Below are 21,224 nucleotides of genomic sequence, written 5' to 3' on the forward strand. Positions count from 1 at the left end.
AATGGGGGCCACCCGCAACGGGGACAGGGGTGAGGGGCTGGGGGTGGAGGTTGGGGGGGGCGGGGCGAGCTGCTGCCAGACCCCCGGAGAGATGGGGAAAGGGGTAGGGGCGGATCCGATGACGTCATTTCCGGGGTCAGGGTATATAAGCGGGGCGCGAGCATGCCCCAGTGCTGCAGTGCCCGAGCCCAGTGCGGAGGGCGGATCGACAGACAGACGCACACGGAGGCCTTGCACCACCAAACCCCATCCCCGCGCCGGTGTCGCCGCAGCCCGCCCGGAGCGAGCAGTCCAGCCGCCCCTCGCCCGAGCGCGCGCCGTGGCCGGCCCCAGACCGCCAGCTGCTCGGCGCCCCGGCTTCGCCATGCGCTCCGCCGCGGTCCTGGCGCTTCTGCTCTGCGCGGGGCAAGGTGAGCGAGCGCGGGCCCTTGGGGGAGAGGGTCCTGGACGCCCCTGACGGCCCTGAGGTCCAGGCACCGCGCCGCGCCGCGTGCCCCTTCATGCCTTCCCTCCGGCGCGGCGAGTTTTCAGCGCCACGGACAGCGCCCCGCCTCCCACCTGACCCCGCAGAGTGGCCTCGGCGCAGAACCCGCAGACCTGACTCTGACTCCGACTCTCGACCCCGCGGGACAGGGCTCCCTATCGCCCCCACCCCAAGTCTGGGCTGCTTTGGGGCCAGCGCCGGCTCTGCGCTGTGGTTGGCCAAGGTCATCTGGGGAGACGGGAGGACCGCTGTTGGCTCCCCTTTCTCTCCCTTCTTCCTCCTGCTCCCCACCGTCTGTCTGCCCTTGACTTCTACCCCTCCCAGTCCTCCTCCTCCATCTCTTCCGCTCACCTCACCCTCTTTTCCATCACCTCTGGGGTCTCTCTGCCTCTCCCTTATCCTACTTCAGTCCCACCCAGCCACTAGCCTGTTTTCATAGCTCTTGGCTTCTGCCCCCACAGCCCCTCCAGAGCATAGCTTTCACAAAGGGAAGGGTTAAGGCTCTCAGTGCAGCCTGTGGGAGCCACCCCCATGAGGGTAGCAGTTGGGAAGGGAAATAAAATCAGCTCCGCATCTCATTTGAGTAGGGGTGGTCTTAGGGAGGAGCGTTGGGGTGAACAGGCCCCTGATGAACCCAGTCTGGAACGACTGGGTTCTCCCTTCAGAGCAGAAGCGTGACCCCCGCTCTCTTTTTCTTCCTAGTCATTGCCCTGCCTGTGAACAGCCCCATGAATAAAGGGGACACTGAGGTAAGAAGGGGGATGGGGATGCCCCGGAATGGGGGGGGCAGAAGACCCCAGTGGAGCCCTCACAGCCAGTTCTTGGGGAGCTGCAGGAGTCTGGCATCAATCCAGGAGCCAGCACTGCAGCTGCTGAGCCTGGGGACAGCTTGCAAAAGAAGATATCAAAGTCTGCTAGATTTCCCCTCTTGCCTGCTGCGGGGCCGTCCCTGGCCTCCTGTGAGTTGGGTGTGCAACCTGGTGGGACCTGTGTCCTACCCACTGGGCCCAGGGGCCAGGCCCACTGTCTTGAACACTCCAAATCTTGTAGGCCCACCACAGGCTGGTGGGGGTGACTGCTCTGAGGTTGTGGTTGTCCACTGCCCTGCGAGAACAGTCTTCATCTGCCTGGCTCTGGCCTCCCCCTTTGCTCTTCCCCAAGGCTCTGCCAGCAATACACCTACCCCATCCCACAGTTGCTAAAGCCTTGGCTCTCTCAAAGGTCCACAACGAAAACATTCTTGATCATGGCTCCTGCACCCAGGCCAGCTGGGGCTTCTGGTGGAGGTCACCCAGGAAAGGACTTGGAAGACATTGATGGGGGCTTCTGTAGCTAGCAAGAGACACTGTGTTGGGCATATACCCAAAATTGATTCAAGTCTGAGTTGGGGCTGTTTTTCCAGCTTCTGATGTTCACAGATATCTTCACTTGTGAATTAGAGAAATTCTACTCCCTGCCTTTTCAGGAACTATTTTCTTTAGAGAGGCTATAGTTGAAACCCAAAGCACCAGAGAGATTTCAACCTCAATGTGCTCATTTAAAATTTCCTATTCACTAGTTACAGACAGGCCTTAATTTGAAAAATCCACTGCCACTCATTGTAGCTGTGTCATCTTGAGACAAATCCCTTGAATTATCTGAGCTTTCCCTTTTCTTGCTATAATGACATTTCCTTTGAGGGAAGTTGTAAGGAATGAAAAGAAGAAAAGTCACTCAGTTGTGTCTGACTCTTTGCGACCCCATGGACTATACAGTCCATGGAATTCTCCAGGCCAGAATACTGGAGTGGGTAGCCTTTCCCTTCTCCAGGGGATCTTCCGAACCCAGGGATCGAACCCAGGTCTCCTGCACTGCAGGCAGGTTCTTTACCAGCTGAGCCACCAGGGAAGCCCTGGTAAGGAATAGGACTCCTGCGAATTGCTGACACATAGTTGGTCCTCAGTAAATAAGCATTTTTATTCCTAGCCTAGAGCTTCCTTTCCTGACCTCCCCATCATTCTTGGGACCCGTACCCAATTCATCTCTCCCAGAATCTGTCCTCATGGACTTGTGGTTATCTGATATTCCCAGTGCAAGGTTTGTGGTTGCAGGAAGGGGGCAGGCTCTAAGCCGTTCCTTGCCAGGCTCCTTATGGGAGACACTTTGGCCATCATATTGTTTTCAGCAGCCTGGGTCAGAGACACCAGAGCAGCTGGTGAAGACCCGCATGTTCTATCTAGGATGCCATGACTACCGTAGAGCCTGTCTGCCAGTTCGCTATCCTGGATCCTTGAACGGGTTGCCTTGGCATCCCATAGACATAGCCTTCCACCCCCTCACTCCTCACTGTGTTGCCTGATGCTTGTCTGACACTTCCTGCTCCTCTGCCCAGCTCTAGGCAGCTGAAGCAGGCTGGAAATTTCGAATCCATCCCTGACTGTGTGTGGCACTCCATGCGTTACAGAGTATTTTCCCATCTGTGCCCCATCACCCTGGGAGGGGAGTCAGATCTTCTCACTCACATTTTATAGAGGAGGAAATTGAGGCTCAGAGAGGTTGAGTCACTTGCCCAAGATCACACAGCTAGGATGTCACCCTACAGTTGGCACCATCTTCAGATATCATCCATTTATCAGATGTCTGATTATCCACAGCACCTTGCTGGGCCCTGGACACGATTTTCAGAGAAATGGCTGCTGTTGGCTTGGGATGGGCACCCGAATGTAGTAGATGTATGCCCACATTCAGCCAGGGAATTCAGCCAGTGAATATGGAGCCAGGCTGTGAGGCTGTCACTCCCTGCCTGGGACAACCCCATAGATATTTAGAGACAGTTTTCCAAGTCTTGTTTCCAGTAGGAAAGAGCCAGGAAAGGTTGGTGGGTGGTCTCCTCTGGGTGGTCCAGAAAGGCTTCCTGGCAATAGCTGACCTTTGGGGCATCTGCAAGACTAAAGTACTTTTGTGGGACTACACCTCTAATGCCCAGGAGCAGCTTCCCCATCTGTAGAGAAACACTTGGGGTGAGAGGGTGCGGGGTACCCACCCCACCTTAGAGGGGCTCCTGCTGGCCAAGTGGTTGACGTGCCTGGCACCTGGTAAGCACTGTATGTGGATTTTTAGTATTACTGCTATTATTGTCCAGCTTAGGAAGCACAGCTGTGCCCCTGAGCTAGGCATCCATGGAGTCCTGAAAACAAGAGTGAGCATGCTCATGTCCTCCTTAGAAATTTGCCTTGGAACTTCCAGGGGCTGAGCCCCACACCCAAACCAGCCCCAACTGGCCCCATTCTGTTCCCAGGTGATGAAGTGTATCGTCGAGGTCATCTCTGACACACTCTCCAAGCCCAGCCCCATGCCGGTCAGCAAGGAGTGTTTTGAGACACTCCGAGGAGGTATGGGCCAGGCTCGGGTTGAGGGGCTGCTGCCTGCTGGGCTGGGAGGCAAGGACATGGGTGTGTGGCTTTTGATGGAAATCAACAATTCAGTAGTCACTGACCAAGTGCCCACCTCAGCCAGGTCTGTGCTGAGCTCTGAGTGGTACTGAGAGATGAAGCGCTAACAGCCCTGTGTGCCTGGAGCTTACAGTCTAGCAGAGGGGAGTGATATGAACACAGTTAACTAGAATTCTGGGCAGAATGAAACCAGGGCTGGGAACAGCAAGCCCCCAGAATGTGAGCTCCCTGTGGGTGAAGATTTTGTGTGCTAAATCCCCAGTGTTGAGGACAACCACTGGCACCTGGTAGGTGCCCTGTGTGATGAATAAAGGAATACTGGGGGTGGATGAGCATGAGAAGGGAAAAGCTTTTGCAAGGAGGCAGTCAGTGTTGGCTGGATCCAACATTAGCATTAGGGTTGGGATTTAAGAGAGAAGTGGGAAACCAATAGGTAGAAAAATGAAAAAGAGGGTGAAGTGGACAGCTCAAGCAAAGGCATGGAGATGGGGAAACAGGCTGTGTTTAGAGACACTCCTGTATCACTGCAGGAGATGCCATCTTTTGGCAGAAGTCTAGGTGCAGGGACAGTGGCTGACCTTCCTGATACAATAGCAAACTTGGAAAGGAAGTCATTTCAGAAGTGTTATCTCCAGACCCAATCTTGCTGCTACCACCAGGGTTTTGAGTTTCCAGAATAAGTTCCTTGTGCTCAGCTGAAAATATTGATGGCAATCTCTTTCTCGGCTGTCTTCTGGAAACCGCCCGTAACGACTCCCCTTCATTGCAGATGAACGGATCCTCTCAATCCTGCGACATCAGAATTTGCTGAAAGAGCTCCAAGACCTCGCTCTCCAAGGTATTTTCCAACCACTGCACATGAATCTGGGTGAATTCCAGTAACCGAGAGTCAGAAAAATCATGATGGAAGGTTGAGCAAGGTCTTGTTTCTGATCCTCACTTACCACCTTTTCGTTATAGGGTGGTAAGGTTGGGTCCTCTGTGCCACTTGGCCCAGTCTATCATTCATGCACTTAAAGAGATCAAGGCCCAGAGAGGTTGAGTAACCTGACCAAGATCACACAATAAGTTAAGGACATCCCAAGACCAGATGCAGCTCTTCTAAAAACCTGTAGTCTCTGGAGTTCAGCCATGTTAGAGAGGGCACTTTCAAGACTAGGTTACAGAGAGGACTTCTATTCTGTTTAATGGGAAAGAAATTGGTCTCCAGGAGAGAGGAGGGGCCCCTTTCCCCTTGTGAGCTTCCACTCAAAGGGGAGATGGGAGAAGCAGGATCTTGCTTGCCCCAAAACACAGCCAAGACTTTCAGTGTGCTTTCAGAATGAGGTGTGTCTTTCTCCAAGAGGTTAACAAAAATCCACTGATGCTCTTGGGAATGGAGTGATTTTTGTGAGGTAGTGAGCTCCTTGTCACTGAGGATATTCAAGCAGAGCCCAGATAGGATACTGGGAGTGGAGGGTTAGGCTGATGTCATCCCATGGAGTTAGCTACTCTGCCCAGCCTCAGGCTCCTTCCTGGGTTCCTGTGAGGCACAGAAGGCCTCCTGGAAAATTGGAAGAAATGGGTCCTGACCCTGCACCTCCTGTTTACTTGGGGGTTTACTTGGCTGTTTACGTGGGGGTGGGGGCATGGGCACCCTTGTGCCTCTCTCTGAGAATGGGCCCTCGAGCAGGAGTCTCGTATCTCCCTGCAAAGGAAGTAAAGGGTCATCTTCAGGGCTTGGCTTGGGTGGGGTGGGCTGGGGCACAAGGCTGCACAGGCTCAGGGAAGGCCCCTACTCTGAGGCCTCTGGGGCAGACTGGGCCGCATGTATGAATGGAGAGCGATTTGGGGGAAGAGGTGAGTGAAAATAATCACAGCTGGAAGGCTCCCTGAGGCCCTCCCCAAGTTAGCACACCGTTGTTGCTCTGCCTCACTTGTCCTGGAAGAGACGTCCACTGCACGTGGTTGCTAGGATACAATATGGTAATTTTTAAATTAATTATTGAATGACATTATATTTAAATAATTAAATGTAATATCAATGAAGACTATGATAGGAAGATGTGTCCCAAAACATCTGTTTACACATATACACACACGTGTGTGTATTCAGTATAAACGGTGTCCAGTATACAGGTACATTATTGTTCTCTGTTAAAAGAGGATGAGATAGAGCCTACATGTCTGTCCATCCATCCACCCATCTACCTATCCACCCACTCCCTCTTCTGCATTCTCATAATGCCTTCTGCACACCTCTGTCCTAGCATTTATGATGCAGCTACCCTGTTTTATAGATGAGCACCCAAGTCTTGGATTGCCCAGGTCACCCAAGGTCACAGGGCAAAGGATTAACCAGGAGGTGTGAAGCTTGCTCGGCCAGGGGCCAGATCTGGGCATAATCCCTGGTCCACAGCCACCATGTCAGGCACCTCTGGCCACTGCAGAAATTCCCATCATAGGGAAACCAGCACTGGCTGCAGAGTTGGCCTGGCCGGGGCCACCGTCAAGAACCAGAGGTGGGTGGAGACAGTCAGAGGAGGCAGCGCAGCCTGGGTTGATGCAGACAGGTGTTCTGCCTGGGCTTATGGGGGTCCATGAGGACAGGTGTTGCCTGAATCAAGAGCCGCCACTAGGGGGCAAGCAGTCACTGTTACCTCCTGCTACAGGGTCCCTTAGCCCAGAGGTCCCTAATCTCTGGGCTGCACAGCAGGAAGTGAGCAGCGGGTGAGTGAGTGAAGCTTCACCTGTATTTACAGCTGCTCCCCATCGCTCATGTTACCGTCCGAGCTCCGCCTCCTGTCAGATCAGTGGCGACATTTGATTCTCTTTAAAGCTCGAACCCTACTGAGCTTGAATCATCCCCAAACCATCCTCCCGTCGACCCGATCTATGGGAACATTGTCTTCCATGAAATCAATCCTTGGTGCCGAAAAGGTTGGGGACCACTGACCTAGCTACCAGCCAGGTCCTAAGGGTCCCCCACTCCCTGCTCCTGCTCCTGGAGCCCTCGACTCTGAGTCTTCACTACTCCGTGAGGCAGCAGGCAGGGCGTGTTCTTACCTCGCAGGTGAGAAGTGGAGAGGTGGTGGGGTCCTGTGATGGGCCCTAGCTGGGAGAGGGCAGCCAGCCTTCCCCACCACCCCCACCAGCTCCTGCCCCCTCATTCTCTCACTGGGCAGGCCCAGAACAGGACATGCCCAGTTTTACGAATGAGGAAACAGAGGCCTCCATTCTCACAGCCAGCCGTGCGGGGCTCAGACCAAATGGGACGCTGTTCTCGTCTTCTTATCCAGGAGCCAGGGAGCGGACGCAGCAGCAGAAGCAGCGCAGCAGTTATGAGGATGAACTCTCAGAGGGGCTGGAGAAGCCGAACGACCAGGCCGAGCCGAAAGGTCAGTGCCGACCCGTCTGGCCAGAGACCAGGGGTGGGAGAATGAAGAGAACAGAAGTTACAATAGACTGAGGCTCCCGAGCAGTCAGAAGCCCCTCCTTTGGGTCCCATAAGGAAGCTGTTATTTCCTTCTCTTTCCGAATGGGGAAACTGAGACCCAGGGAGGTTGAAATACCTTTCCAAGGCATAACTGGAGATGGAACGTCTCACTCTGCAGCCCTTGATGGGTCCCATCTGCCCACCCCAGGTGCTGGCACTCTCGGGCAGGAGGCCTGGCAGGTGGGCAGCTTCAACTCTTCCCAGTGGCCACTGAGGCAGGACCCCTGCCCCCAGTGCCTGTCCTCCAGGGAATTTAGTGGTGCCCTGGCATAGCCTAGGGGCAGCAAGATCCCAGAGGAGTAGGTTGGAAATACTAGCTGAATCTGGATCATTTTTTTTTTTTGCCCGCGTCGGGTCTTTGTTGCTGCGTGCGGGCTTTCTCCAGGTGGGGTCAGTGGCGGCCCCTCTCAGGTTGCCGTGTGCAGTAGTTTTAGCGCGTGGACTTAGTTGCATCACAGCATGTGGGATCTTCTTGGACCAGGGATTGAACCCCTGTTCCCTGCACTGGTAGGCAGTTTCTTAACCACTGGACCACCAGGAAAGTCCTGGATCATCCTTCTTGAGAACAGAGAGCTTTTAGGGGTCACAGAGATCATGGCTTAGGTCAGAGTGATGCTCTGTTAAACTCACCTTTCTGCCTAGAAACAGTCACACACTTATCCTTGCAGCCCTGCTCTCTGCACGTGGAAGGTGAGTGAACAGGGCCAGTTTTTAGAAGCAGGGACCTCAGCGGTCATCCGTTGGGGCTGAGAGGGGAAACCTGCCAATGTGCCCTCACATGGGCCAGGGCTCTCACCCTAGTGGCTGCTTGAGGCTCGGCAGGGACTCACACATTTTGGTTCCATGGAAACGAGTGTCTGGCTGACTCTGGTTGTCTGCCATGGTCTGTAGGAGGGGGAATAGTGTAGCGTTCACTGGGGAGACAGCCACATGTCAGTGCAAAGGGTACCCTGTACTTGGCATTCAGAGGTTTGGGTTCAAGGCTCAGCTCTGCCATCTGTGAGCACAGACAAGTCACCCTACCTTTCTAAGGATTGGTTTGAGTTTCTGTAAAGTGGGCATGGAAGGACTTCCACCTGGAGTCCTGGAGTCAAATGGTGGAATGTACTTGGTAGTGACTTGTTTGACAGTAATCATTTCTAGCAATGGGAGGGATTTTTACTAGATGAAAAGCTGTCTTAAAAGCAGGTACAAGTAAATACCTTTTAATGAAAGCTGACAAATACTGAGGAATAGAATACTTTCACAGGACGCTCAAGATAGAATGCTTGCAGGGAGAAGGAAGTCACAGTAATGGTGCCCATTACACAGAGAGGTTAACTTGCCCAAGATCAGACCGCAATTCAACTGCTGTCTTAATTTTAAATTCAGGGCTCTATCTTATTGGGTCATTTTCAAGGGGTCATCACATCCTTCTTCGAGAAGTAGAATTACAAAGAGAGAAACACAGTCCCGTTGTGCTGAGGTCAAACCCATACGTGGAGAGGGCAACCCTAATTCTCTCGTGTGTGTCTTGGGTTGGGGTTGCTGGAAGCCTAGGGATACAGTGACTAAGATCTGAAATTGGGCCCCGGGGAGATCCGATGTGCAGCCTGGTCCTCGGGGCCTGACTTTGCTCTGTTGTTTCTGTAGAGGGGATGGAAGAGGTGTCCTCCAAGGATGCTGCAGAAAAAAGAGACGATTCTAAAGAGGTGGAGAAGAGTGATGAAGACTCGGACGGAGACAGGCCTCAGGCCTCCCCAGAGCTTGGGCCGGGGTTCAAGGTTGAGGAGGACAAGCAGGCCCCTGAGGAGGAGGAGGAGGAGGCCCCCTCCAACGCCCACCCCCTAGCCAGCCTCCCCAGCCCAAAACACCCAGGCCCACAGGCCAAGGAGGACAGCGAGGGCCCCTCCCAAGGTCCAGCCGGCAGGGAGAAGGGCCTGAGTGCAAAGCAAGGGAGGCAGACAGAGAGAGAAGAGGAGGAGGAGAAGGGGGAGGAGGCCGAGGCTGGAGAGAAGGCCGTCCCAGAGGAAGAAAGCCCCACCACCGCAGCATTTAAAGCACCCCCAAGCCTCGGCAACAAGGAGACACAGAGGGGTGAGGCTGTGGATGATGTCTGAGACTTCAGCGGATGCGTTGGGGAGAGGGGGATGGGTGCTCATTCTGCCTTCTCAACAACCCTGAAAGCTAGGTATTATTCCCATCTGCCAGATGGGAAACCAAGGCTCAGAGAGGTTAAGTAAACTGCCCATGGCCACACAGCTGATTTGTAGTACACGCAGAGATTGCATCCCCAGGTTTGTCTGGTTCCCAAACCCTGCACCTCCCACTAGTCCACATAGCCCCTTTCCACCCCCAGGAGGGGAGAGGGGCTTTGCAGGGTGAGTGGGTGGGATTTGGGAACCGAGGGGCAGCATGATGGGAGGGAACAGGCTGGTCTGGGGACACTGCTAGCTTCAACCAGGGCTTAGGAAAAGGTCCTGGCTCCTCTTGAGGGCCTGATCAGGGTCTTTCCTTCCTCCCCAGCTGGGCCGTCCCTGGGTTGGGTCTTCTGGGATGAGAGGGCTAAAGGAAGAGATGACTTGGAGCTTTAGAGGGTCTTGTAAAGCATGGTGTCGAGGTGGCCTTTCCCTCCAAGGGGTGTCTGTTGTGAGAGGCTGAGCTGGATCTGGTGTACAGGGTCTATGGTCGCAACAGTGGCCACAGAGAGACCTAAGGGAGTGGCAGGGACCCAGAAAGGTGGCGGCCACTCCCTTATTCTCCTGCTCTTGTCTACCAGCTGCTCCAGGTTGGCCCGAGGCTCTGGCTGTGGATGGAGCCAGGAAGATGGGGGCTGAGGAGGCCAAGTCCCGTGAGGGGAAGGGGGAGTGGGCACACTCCCGGCAGGAGGAGGAGGAGATGGCAGGGGCCCAAGTCCTCTTCCGTGGTGGGAAGAGCGGGGAGCCTGAGCAGGAGGAGCAGCTCTCCAAGGAGTGGGAGGACGCCAAGCGATGGAGCAAGATGGACCAGCTGGCCAAGGAGCTGACGGCCGAGAAGCGGCTGGAGGGGGAGGAGGAAGAGGAGGACCCCGACCGCTCCATGAGGCTCTCCTTCCAGGCCCGGGGCTACGGCTTCAGGGGCCCCGGGCTGCAGCTGCGGCGAGGCTGGAGGCCAAACTCCCGGGAGGACAGCGTGGAGGCCGGCCTGCCCCTCCAGGTGCGCGGCTACCCAGAGGAGAAGAAGGAGGAGGAGGGCAGTGCCAACCGCAGGCCAGAGGTTGGTATGGGGTGGGAGCCAGCCCTGGGCCCAGCTGTGGGGCAGCTGCACCCAGACGTGCTGCCCTACATCACCGAGGAGTCACTGTCCCCTTGGAGTCGGGACTGGAGAGGCGCCTGGACAGGGGGCGCTCAGGAGACTGGGAAGGCCAAGGAGAAAGGGCGTGTCGGGGAGGGGGCACCCAGGAAAGCTGGCAGACAGGCAGACAGGAGACAAAAACATTCAGATTAGCACACAGAAGCTGAAGGGCTGGCGAGTAAAGCAGATCCCAGAGGCCCTGGGAGGGACCTTTGTCCGAAAGGCGTAGGGAGCCTCTGCAGGTTTGGAAGCAGGACAAGAATGGATGGATGTTGCTTGGAGTTTTGAATAGAGAGAGTCTGGAAACGAAAGGACCTGGCGGGGGCTGACCTGGGAGGGCCACTTGCTGCCTGGGGGAATCCAGGCTCGGGGCACCCCTGGCCTTGCAAGCTGGGAGGGCAGAACAGGAGGGGGCATTAAGGGACAGGTGGTGTCTGGGGAGGCCCTACCATTGGCCCAGCTGTGTCCTCCTGACCTCCAGGCAGTCCAACCACACTCTCTTCCCAGGTTCAGTCCCTCCCTCCCACCCCAGTGGCAAAGTGGGGAGGGTCTGGTGGTGGCGGGTGGGGGAGGCGTGGGCGTGTGCCAGAAGACCCGGGGTCTACCTCCTCCTAGCTGGGTGACCTTGGGCAGGTCGCTCCCCTTCTCTGAGCCTCATCGGTTCCCTCATTTGTGAAATGGGGGTAAGAAGTCCTCTCTGCCCACCTCATTATCATGATCAGAACGCACGTGAGCTTTGAAACCCTAGCCATGCCCAGGCTACTTGGGAAACTCAGAGGGGTGTGGAGACATGTTACCATGGGAGGGTATGGGATGGGACTTTGGGGCAGGCTGGCAACACCACCTTGGAGCTGGGGGATGCCTTGCGGGGGTGGTCCATGGTTCAGGCTTTAGTTCTCAGAGGAGCATCAGGGCCTTATGGGGGCTGGGACGTATCCAAAGCCCTGGCCCCAGTGCTCTTCTCTGCCTACCCAGAAGACAATACGGCCCTTTCCTCAGGTCCCCAACCCATTCTCTGGGCCTGGGACTGGGTCTCAGCTGTCTGAGAGGGAGAAGATGACTCCTTGGCAGCTGGCGCTGAGAGTTCATCTGCCTGTGTCCCCAGGGGCTGAGGGGACAGGGCTTCGGGAAGCAGCTGCTTGCCTCCCAGCCCTCCCCAAGGCTGGCACCTTTCATCACTGCCTTCCCCACCCACAGAAGCTGGGGAGAGCCAGGGGCCCTGAGGGACTGACTGGCTTCCCTTCTCCACGGGCAGAGGGGCCCTTGGACCACAGGCAGGAGAAATAGGGACCCGAGTCCTGAGGACTGGACAGGGCAGGGCCCTCCAACTCAGCCCAAAGGTCTTAGAAAAAATGACCCCAGAATCATAGAACTCCTGCCTGGTGGGTTACTCCAAGATGGGAGCCACTAGGGTCCCCATTTCATTGGCAACCATTATCTGTCTCTTCTCACTGGGCCTCAGGCAGGGACTCCTGGAAAACCACCCCTCTCGGTCAAAGCTGGGGTCTGGCTGACTCCTGCTGTGACTCTGAGGGCATGCTCCTGTGGGCGTCAGTCCCAGAGAGTCCCCGGCTGCCGTGGACCACCCTGGTAGCCAGAGCTTGGGGACCCAGTGACGGGGACAGAGGATGGAGGCCCCGTCCAGGCAGTGCTCACATCCCTACCCTGCCCCTCAGGTAGGGAGGCCTGCAGCAGACAGGACACCCAGGCATGGCCTCACCCTGGAAGCCACTGTCACAGCCTTAGCCTGGGGTTGGGGGACTTGAAGCAGCTCTGAAAGGCACCAGAGGCTTGGTTTCCCACATGCCTACCCAGAGCCATTGAGGAGGAGGTGGGCCTGAATAAGAGTCCACCAGGGAAAGTATGGGGTCAGGGCACACACTCCTGCATGCCAGCTTCTCAGAACGGTGCAGCAGGGTGGCTTCACTGTCCCCATGAAATAGATGAGGCTCAGAGAGGCAAAGCCACCCATCCAAGGTCACACAACTGGGCCAGGAGCCACCACGCTGACTGTGCGCTCCACACTCCAGCGCCCGGGTGACTCTGGGGGTTCTCTCCTAGGACCAGGAGCTGGAGAGCTTGTCGGCCATCGAGGCGGAGCTGGAGAAGGTGTCCAACCAGCTGGAGGAGCTGCGGCGGGGCTGAGGCGACGACTGGCCCCACTAGCCAGGGCCCCAAGAAACCCCGTGGTCCCGGCTCTGTTGTCCCCCCTGCAGGTCCTGGCCAGACGGCCCTGGGCGCTGCTTCCGGGAGGGAGGCTGCCCCCAGCCTGCCCAAGCCCAGCCCACCCCATTGCCCCCACGCTCTTTTCCTCCTGCTCCTGACCCCTGCCCCAGTGCACCCCGCTGCAGGGCAGACCCCTTGCCTTTCAACGATTATCCTGTCTCTGAACACAGGCAGCCTTCTCAAAGTTTCCTAGAACCACTGGGCCTAACTGCAATAAGTACTGACCTTTAGGTGAAAGCTGAGGACTCCTGACTATATTGTGTATGACATTTATCTAAGGGAAATAAATCTGCTCTGGGCTCTTTCCTGTTTCTCTGAACTTGCCCCATCTTGACTCCAAGTAGGGTGGGATGGATGGATTCAGGCAGAAGGACAAGGGGAGGTTCAGTCCCCCTGGGGTGACTCTGGGCCACTTTCCAGCCCGGTGATTGGGGAGCAAGAGACACTGCTGCTTGGGACATCAGTTTCCTCATCTGTGAAGTAAGGGTGCTGACACCTGCCCCAAAGTGCATATGGGATTAAATAACACTTCCCCCATCTCCCCAGCCACACGTGAGCCAGGCCAGGCAGGGACGGGGCTGGTTTGGGAAACAGCCTCTGCTCTGTGCTGGGTAGATCCTGACAGTCCCAGGTTAGTACCCGCCAGCAAGGCCACAGGCCCAGCCAGCTCTGGACTTCCTGACTCAGGCCTCTGAGCTGCAGGCCCCCTCTCGGCACAAATCTGTCATCTCCTCTGACCTGAACGTGCACGGGGCTCTGGGGCATTTGAAGTTCTTGAACTTAACAGTTCACTATAGCACTGTAGTCTTGGTCTCAGCTTGGAGAACAAGGAAACTGAGGCTCAGAGGATGAGTTGAGTCATCAAAGTCTCAGCAAGAGTGATGCCCCAAACATGTAAACACGGGGCTGTAGAATTATGAATCAGAACAGACAGGCTATTCTGCTGGACCGGAGTGGACTAGCTGAATATCAGGGCCAATCGTTCAGTCATTCATCAAACACTTGTGAGCCGCTGCCTTGAGCCTGGCAGGCCTGGGCACACAGAAATGACCTGGATAAGCCCTGACTTCAAGAAATCCACTGCCTGCAGAACGTGGGTTTTGACATCAGACTGCAGTTGGAATCTCCCCCTAGCTAGAGAGCTTGGATGAGCATTTCTGGTGCTCTTGCAGCCTCAGTTTCCTCATCTACAAAATGGGGATAATACTTTTTAGCTTCTCACCAGATCATGGCAAGGATTCGAGGGGTCTAGAGAGCCTGGACCAGAAAACCACTGCAGTGATGACACAAGTCATTTGAGGGGGTCTTGGCAAGTCTGGGCCTCTCCTAACCTGGTGAGCGGGCCCACTGCTGTTGACACCCGTCCGTGAAGCACAGAGGGACTCTCCAACGAGCTGGTACCATGAGGTGTTTATTCACATTTCAATGAGACAGGTTTATAACCCCCCCCACAACTCTGACAGTTATCGAAATAACAAACACGACACTAAATGTATTCCACTAGTCAATGGTCACAACATCCACCTCCAGGAACAGTACAAATAGAACAGGGGACACCTTGTCCCTGAAATACCCCTTCCCACCTGTGCCGTCATCACATGGGGCAAACATGCAGCCGAATCAAAAGAGCCAGTGGTTCTTGGTTTTTACAGAAGTGATGATTTTATAGACAGTATGTATAGATTCATATAAACGTTATATACATACATATGTACACAAATGAAGTACAAGCCAGCTTGGGGTTCTGACAAGCATGACTCATGAACGGGGTCGAAACAAGTAGCGTTTGTCAGAAAGCACAGGTGTTACCACTGAAACGAGCTGCCAGTGTCTTGGGAGAAGCTTTCCCAAAGAAAGCCTGCTGCAGAGAACTGGGATCCACACCGGAAGCCCAGGTGGGTTCGGCTGTGGGAAGGAGACAGTGCCTTCCAAGTCACCAGATGGTGGACAACTGGATGTAGAGCGAAAATGCGACCATTTCCGGAAAAGGCCCCAGGTGGCCTGGATGGGACCTGGTGGTGGGAACCGGAAGGAAGAGGGCCTGGTGCTTCCATGCCAACAGGCAGCTCTCCAGTGAACTGCGTGTCGGGGGAGGGCCATTCCGAGGCGGGGCACCGAGCCTGTGTTGCAGAAGGTATGACTGACGGGAGAACCACCTGTCTGGAGGCCTCTGTTGCAGCATCTTAGACTCAGGCTCTGGCCTGGGTAGGACTGCCTACAGCACAAGGCGTGGCCAGGCTCCCCGAGGGCGTGGCCAGGCTCCCCCAGGGCGTGGCCAGGCTCCCCCAGGGCGTGGCCAAGCTCCCTCAGGAGGCAGAAGCCCAGAACCTTCAAGGCTGGATGCACTCCTCTGTCTCGTGGTAAGCCACGTGCAGGGGGTGTGTTCCTTTAAGACACTCTGCTCAGGGTCTCTGGAGCATGGGGGCCCTTGAGCTGTGGCCCAGGAAGGGAGAGGAGCTATCGGGGGCCCCACTGGGTAAAGGGTCAGTTTCTAGCAGGAGAAGAGAGGGCAGATGCAAACCCCAGGGACACCAGAGGAGCCATTCAGTGGGTTCTCTGTGGATAATGCGATTCCCTGAGCCAAGGCCCAGGCCCCCAAATAAGGACAAAACATACAGTCTCCCTTGGTCTCAGAGGGGCCACCTGGCAGACAACAGCTGCTCTTCCCAGCTGGCTTGAAAACTACAGCTTCCTGCCAGGATCCTTCAATCTGCCATAAACCATATTTGGCAGTCCTCTGGATAGAAAAGAATCCTTTCTCAAGGTTGTTTTCTCCCTCACTGATGAGATTAACTTAAACAATGCCCCCACATAACTCCTTGGGAGACAAACCTAGACAGCATATTAAAAAGCAGACATTACTTTGCCAACAGAGGTCTGTATAGTCAAAGCTATGGTTTTTCCAGTAGTTACATATGGATGTGAGAGTTGGAACATAAAGAAGGCTGAGCACCGAAGGACTGATGCTTTTGAACTGTGGTGTTGGAGAAGACTCTTGAGAGTCCCTTGGACTGCAAGATAAAACCAGTCAATCCTAAAGGAGATCAGTCCTGAATATTCATTGGAAGGACTGATGCTGAAGCTAAAGCTCCAATACTTTGGCCACCTGATGCAAAGAACTAACTCCTTGGAAAAGACCCTGGTGCTGGGAAAGATTGAAAGCAGGAGAAAGGGACGACAGAGGATGAGATGGTTGGATGGCATCACTGATTTGATGGACATGAGAGTTTGAGCAAGCTCCGGGAGATGGTGAAGAACAGGGAGGCCTGGCGTGCTGCAGTCCATGGGATTGCAGAGTTGGACACGACTGAGCGACTGAAGAACAAACTCCTCGGGAACTCCAGCTGTGTCCGCCTCCTGCAAGTGATGCTGCGGGACCTCTCGCCCAACCCTATTCACCCCCGCTACCCCGCCTCCTTCCGCAAACTCAGACACCTTCATGCCAATGGCAACTCCTGCCCCCAGGCTCTCTTGGGGAAGACGGACAGACATCCAGCACCCACATTCGGTTGGGGCTTGAGCGCGTCAAACCACATTACACTATAACCTGCTAGTAGAACTCGGCCTGTGGCCACTGCTCCAGGCTGCCCAGGGTAGAGACCTTGCAAGCGACCCTCTGAACCTACCCGAGGCCTCAGGCAAAACGTGGTCCTGCACTTGCTCCCGGAGCCCTTTGAGTCAAGAGGGCCTTCAGCAACCCCGGCTATGGACCACACCCAGAGAGATGCCACAGGGCCAAGGCCCCAACAAGCCCATCAACTAGCAAACAGAAGCTGGGGAAGGAGAGTCCCACCACCCCTGGTTTACCAGCAGGTGTGTGCGCTCACCAGAGCAGTCCCTCCCCACGGCCCTTGAAGGTTCTGAGACTGATCAGAGGTGGCAGCACAAGCCGTGACGAAGGAGAGGCTGCAAAGGCAGAGAGCATTCTCGGGGGGGGGGGGGGGGGGGGTTGTCTTCCCCTGACAGGAAGCCCCAAGGCCAGGGACACTGAGGCTTGGGGGAGGCCAGCTTCATGGCGTGTGTCCTGGGACCCAGTCAGTGTGCATCCGGTGACACTGAGTGGGGGGTCGCTTGGTGAGGCCTCACTGCGGCCCACAGCCCCTCTCCTAGTCTCTGCTCCCTGATGCAGATCCCTTCACCCCTGCAGAGTCAGCGGCCCACAGCCCCTCTCCTAGTCTCTGCTCCCTGATGCAGATCCCTTCACCCCTGCAGAGTCAGCGGCCCACAGCCCCTCTCCTAGTCTCTGCTCCCTGATGCAGATCCCTTCACCCCTGCAGAGTCAGCGGCCCACAGCCCCTCTCCTAGTCTCTGCTCCCTGATGCAGATCCCTTCACCCCTGCAGAGTCAGCTACTCTTTGTTGGACGGGGTTCGCCAGCTGGGGAGAGGCCCGCACACGCTCTCGAGTGGACCGGTCTCTTCTCCACTGCTGTGCGGCTCCTGGGCCTTTATGAAGCCGACCCCCATCCTTGGTTTCCACTCCTGGGAAAGGCGGTAGTCACCCTGCTGGCCACCCGCATCGAGGCTGGTGGAAAGCGCCACGTCACTGGAAAAGTTCCTCAGTATCTGGGCCCTGGACACTAACATGTGAGACCCTGTGGGGGAGGCATCAGTTCTGGACATGACATGACCAGGGGCCCCACCAGGCACACGGGGTCACCCTGCACTCCTGACCTGACCTAAGGCGATCGGGACTGGAATTTTATTCCAAAAGGTAAAGTTGTTTTATTAAAAGACGGCAGGAGGACAGAAACGTTCAGCAACGTTTTGTAAACACGTGTGAAATGCAGTTTGATTTCAGTAGTTTATTTTGGAGACAAAGCAGTGCAAGAGGCCGGCCACGCTTTCCTGCTTCCCCTGGAGCTCGGGGGCCAGACGAGGAAAGGCGACGCACAGACATTATAATCGGGGTTCAACACTCAAGTCGTGTAAACACGGTTATCGGCGGGCTCTTGGTTTCTAGGATAAGCCGGCCAGTTCTGAGGGCAGCACCCCTCACCCCAGCCCTTCCTCTCCTAGAGGCAGGCAACCCCCACATCCCCACTGACCAGGCCTGAAAGTGCCTCCGAACCCCAGGCTCAGCAGCTTTTTTCGTGGCACCCTCTCTGGGCCTCGCAGGATGGCCCAGAGGCCTGTTCCCCTTCCTCTGAGTGCCTGATATCTGAAGACACACGCTCATGCTTCAGGGGTCTGCTGTTTTCCACCAGTGGTCCCACTGACAGAGGGCTGACCAGGCCCCTCACTGGTCCCCTTGGGCCGCCTGGACTGAGGGACTGGACTGATTAGCCGGTGGTCAGTTGGTCTGCTGCCATCAGGGGCTGGGAGACTCAGACGGGAGAAGCAGGTAACGTTTTCTCACCCCTGGGGCTGCAGCCTGCTCGCACCTGGCTGGCTCAGTGCTTGGGGTGGGCAGTGAACACGGGAGGGGTGTGGATCAGGCCTTCTGCGCAGGCGTGGAGCAACCGGCAGCCTCGTCTGGCCTGGGAAGAGGGCCCCCCGATCGCCTGGATGCCAAGGGGAGGCTCATCTGGGTGGGCTTCACAGAGGGACAGGCTGCGTTGCAGGGGTACGGCGCCGAGCCTGCCCTTGACTTCTCGGTCGTGAGTGCCCAGCGACTCTCGGAATGATTTGCCCAAAGTCACAGCACAAATCCTTGGCACAGGCAGGATCAGCCCAGAGGCTCTCGGCTGGGCAGCCTCCTCCCAGGTCCGGGGAGCGGCAGCCCCTGGTCAGGGAAGGGCAGACCCTTTGCATGGCGGCACAGGACATGTGTTGACAGGCCCAGTGGACTCCGGGGAGCGGGACGTGGAAAGAGGCAGCCAGCCCGGGGCTGTAGCCTTCCCGGAGAAGCATCCTCCTCCCTGCCTCTCACGAGCGGCAGCAGGTGGATCACAGACCTGCTGCATGGACTTCCCTAAGGAAAGGGAAACTGAGGCCTCTGGCTTCCTCGGGGTCACGCATTTGGGAGGGGTGGCTGCACGCCTGATGGAGCTTGAGGCCATCGGTAAGAGAAACGGGCTGGGCTGGGAGGGAAGAGACAGGGAACCGTTTACTCTCTCTGCTCAGCCACCAATGACCTGACCCGGGACGGCCTGCTCCAGGGTCCCCGAGGCCCGGCCCACAGCAGCCATTGAGAAAGACAGATGTGGGCGTACCCAGGCACTCACACACACATACACACACACAACCACACACACGCACGCCCCACCTCACATTCAGACCTAGTGTTGAAAACACAGCGTGTGTAAACTCGGTGAAGACATCTGCACAGCAGGAACCAGGAGGGATCGTCCCTTTGCCGCGAGGCTGGACCACTTGGGGTTCCTTTCCATCCCCACCCCCACCCCTCATTTAGATCATGACATCAGAAAATCAGGTTAAAAATTAAGAAAAAAAGAAGTAGAAGAAGAAGAATCAGATCATTGGGAATCCTTAGTAGTAGCGTCACCGTCATCAGGAGCTGCTCGCCCAGTGGCCGCACTCTGCGGCCTGCGCCGTCTCTCTGGGTCCCGGGCTCCGAGGCTACTGGGAGGAGGCCTTAGTGGCCAGCGAGGCCACGCAGTGCTGCTGGAAGCTGGGCGACACGCCGGCGGTACAGCCGAGTCTCTGGTGCGGCAGCTTGGCGGTGCTGCCGGCGCCCACACCACCCACGTCGGCCTCGGGCGTCCAGGGCGGCTCCTGGCCCATCATGCTGCTGCAGCAGCCGGGGCTGGCGCTGCACGTCCGCTCGGCCGCCAGGCCGCCCGCCTGCTCCGCCAGGAGCCTGCTGTGCCTTAGCGGGGCCACGTCCCCCGTGCCCGCCGCGCCCGCGCTCTGGCCCTGCAGCACGCTGGCGATGTGGTTCAGGAGGTCGGTGAAGAACTCGCTCACACCCTCGTAGCCTGCGGATGGGAGAGACAGACGGCAGGCTTAGCCAGGTGGGTGGGGGTGGGAGGTGCGCTCAGGGGCTCCTGGGACCCGGGGTGGGGTTGGGGGGAGCTGGTGGAGCACACACAGCCCAGACCCCAAGTGTGTGTGGCCCCAAGGGCCAACCCTTGAATTCCGGCTGCACCCCCGGGGTATGAGCATCTAGAGAGGAGGCTGATGAGAAAGCGCCCTGCACCCTCTCCCTCTCGGCACAGCTTCAGGCTCTCCTTTGATTACCCTCCCTACGTGGTCTGGTGGGCTTCCCAGACGCCGCACATGGTCAAGAATCCGACTGCCAAAGCAGGAAAAGAAGACATGTGAGTTCGACCCCTGGGTTGGGAAGATCCCCTAGAGAAGGAAATGGCAACCCATTCCGGTACTGTTGCCTGGGAAATCCCATGGACAGAGGAGCCTGGTGGGCTACAGTCCACGGGGTTGCAAAAGAGTCAGACACGACTGAGTGACGGAGCACATGTGGTTTGATGCCCTTGAGTGGGGATGTGGGGTGGCTGCAGGGGCAGGACCGAAGGCCCACTCCTCCAGGTCCGAATCATAAACGCCTCTCGTCTCCACGTGGCCTGGCCCCAGCTTCCTCGTGTGTAAACTGAGGATTCGGGTTTGGGGGCTCCTGTGGGCAGGGCCAGAAGGGGCTGGAACATGAGTGAGACCTGATCAACAGCAGCTGCTCCTGGAACTGAGTCCGTTCCACCTCCCCTCCCCCAAGCACCTGCAAGGAGGCCCCCAGTGCCGCGTCCTGACCCGCAAAGCCGAGGGACAGAGACTGGGCAGCCCGGACAAGGCCATCGAACGGACGCCGCTTCCCTCACAAGCGGGCCTGGGTCTCCTGAACAGAAACTGCCAGGGGCCTGCATTTCCCATCCCAATTACAGATTGTGATTGTCAGCAAACAGTCCTCGGAGCCTCCCACCAAGCACGTTTCAGATCTAGGGCGAGGATTTTGCCGACTTTTGAAAACAGCTTCAGAAGAAATTCAACGAGGGGTGGGTGCCCCACACCACGCCTGCTCGAATCAATTTGCAGGGATGCGAACCAGGCACACAGCTGCAAGAACAATGATCGGGACAGGAAGTATGTCCCCAAATGGGACGGTGTGCCTGCATCGGGAGGGGCCGCAGGGACCACCCTCTGGACGTGACCCCGTCACTGACACCAGGCCCGATGCTGAGAGGCACTGACCCCTCCCTCGCACGGCCTCCGGGATGGGCTTCACGGCTGTTGGTACAAGCAGCGGGGGGTTCAGACATGCACTATCGCGTACAGCAATGGCTGCCCAGGGGCCGGTCGGATGGGGCTGCCTCATTGCCCACGCTCTTGTGTGTTCAGCAAACAATGCTGTGGTTTTGAGGGAGCCCGAGGCTGAGAGGGACAAGT

The 21,224-nt window shown here is 56.7% G+C and overlaps 2 protein-coding genes across 4 annotated transcripts in view; one reads left to right on the forward strand and one right to left on the reverse strand.

Moving 5' to 3' along the window:
* Positions 1-299: 299 nt before the first annotated feature.
* CHGA (chromogranin A) lies at positions 300-13,111 on the forward strand. Of its 2 annotated transcripts, none has more exons than XM_052659885.1 (8): positions 300-410; positions 1,187-1,233; positions 3,762-3,855; positions 4,685-4,753; positions 7,194-7,292; positions 9,023-9,466; positions 10,149-10,624; positions 12,764-13,111. In XM_052659885.1, the coding sequence occupies exons 1-8, from the start codon at positions 365-367 to the stop codon at positions 12,845-12,847; spliced, it is 1,359 nt and encodes a 452-aa protein (XP_052515845.1). In that variant the 5' UTR covers positions 300-364; the 3' UTR covers positions 12,848-13,111. The 2 variants fall into 2 exon arrangements, with proteins under 2 accessions (XP_052515845.1, XP_052515846.1); XM_052659886.1 differs by having other exon boundaries at positions 10,149-10,564.
* A 4,598-nt stretch (positions 13,112-17,709) lies between these two features.
* The window catches only part of ITPK1 (inositol-tetrakisphosphate 1-kinase), a 153,028-nt gene continuing 149,513 nt past the window's right edge, over positions 17,710-21,224 (reverse strand). For both annotated transcript variants that reach the window (XM_052659501.1, XM_052659502.1), the window contains one exon: positions 17,710-19,807. In XM_052659501.1, coding sequence (XP_052515461.1) covers positions 19,449-19,807 — 359 coding nt within the window. In that variant the 3' untranslated portion in view covers positions 17,710-19,448. The remainder of the gene's footprint in view (positions 19,808-21,224) is intronic.

This window comes from Budorcas taxicolor, chromosome 21 (genome assembly GCF_023091745.1).
Source record: "Budorcas taxicolor isolate Tak-1 chromosome 21, Takin1.1, whole genome shotgun sequence".
Lineage (NCBI taxonomy): Eukaryota > Metazoa > Chordata > Mammalia > Artiodactyla > Bovidae > Budorcas > Budorcas taxicolor.

Bases quoted from the DNA above. Each gene is read 5' to 3' on its own strand.
- CHGA (XM_052659885.1), top strand. From the start codon at position 365: ATGCGCTCCGCCGCGGTCCTGGCGCTTCTGCTCTGCGCGGGGCAAG. The intron at 411-1,186 runs GTGAGCGAGCGC...TTTTCTTCCTAG, and splicing joins TCTGCTCTGCGCGGGGCAAG to TCATTGCCCTGCCTGTGAAC. The intron at 1,234-3,761 runs GTAAGAAGGGGG...TTCTGTTCCCAG, and splicing joins TGAATAAAGGGGACACTGAG to GTGATGAAGTGTATCGTCGA.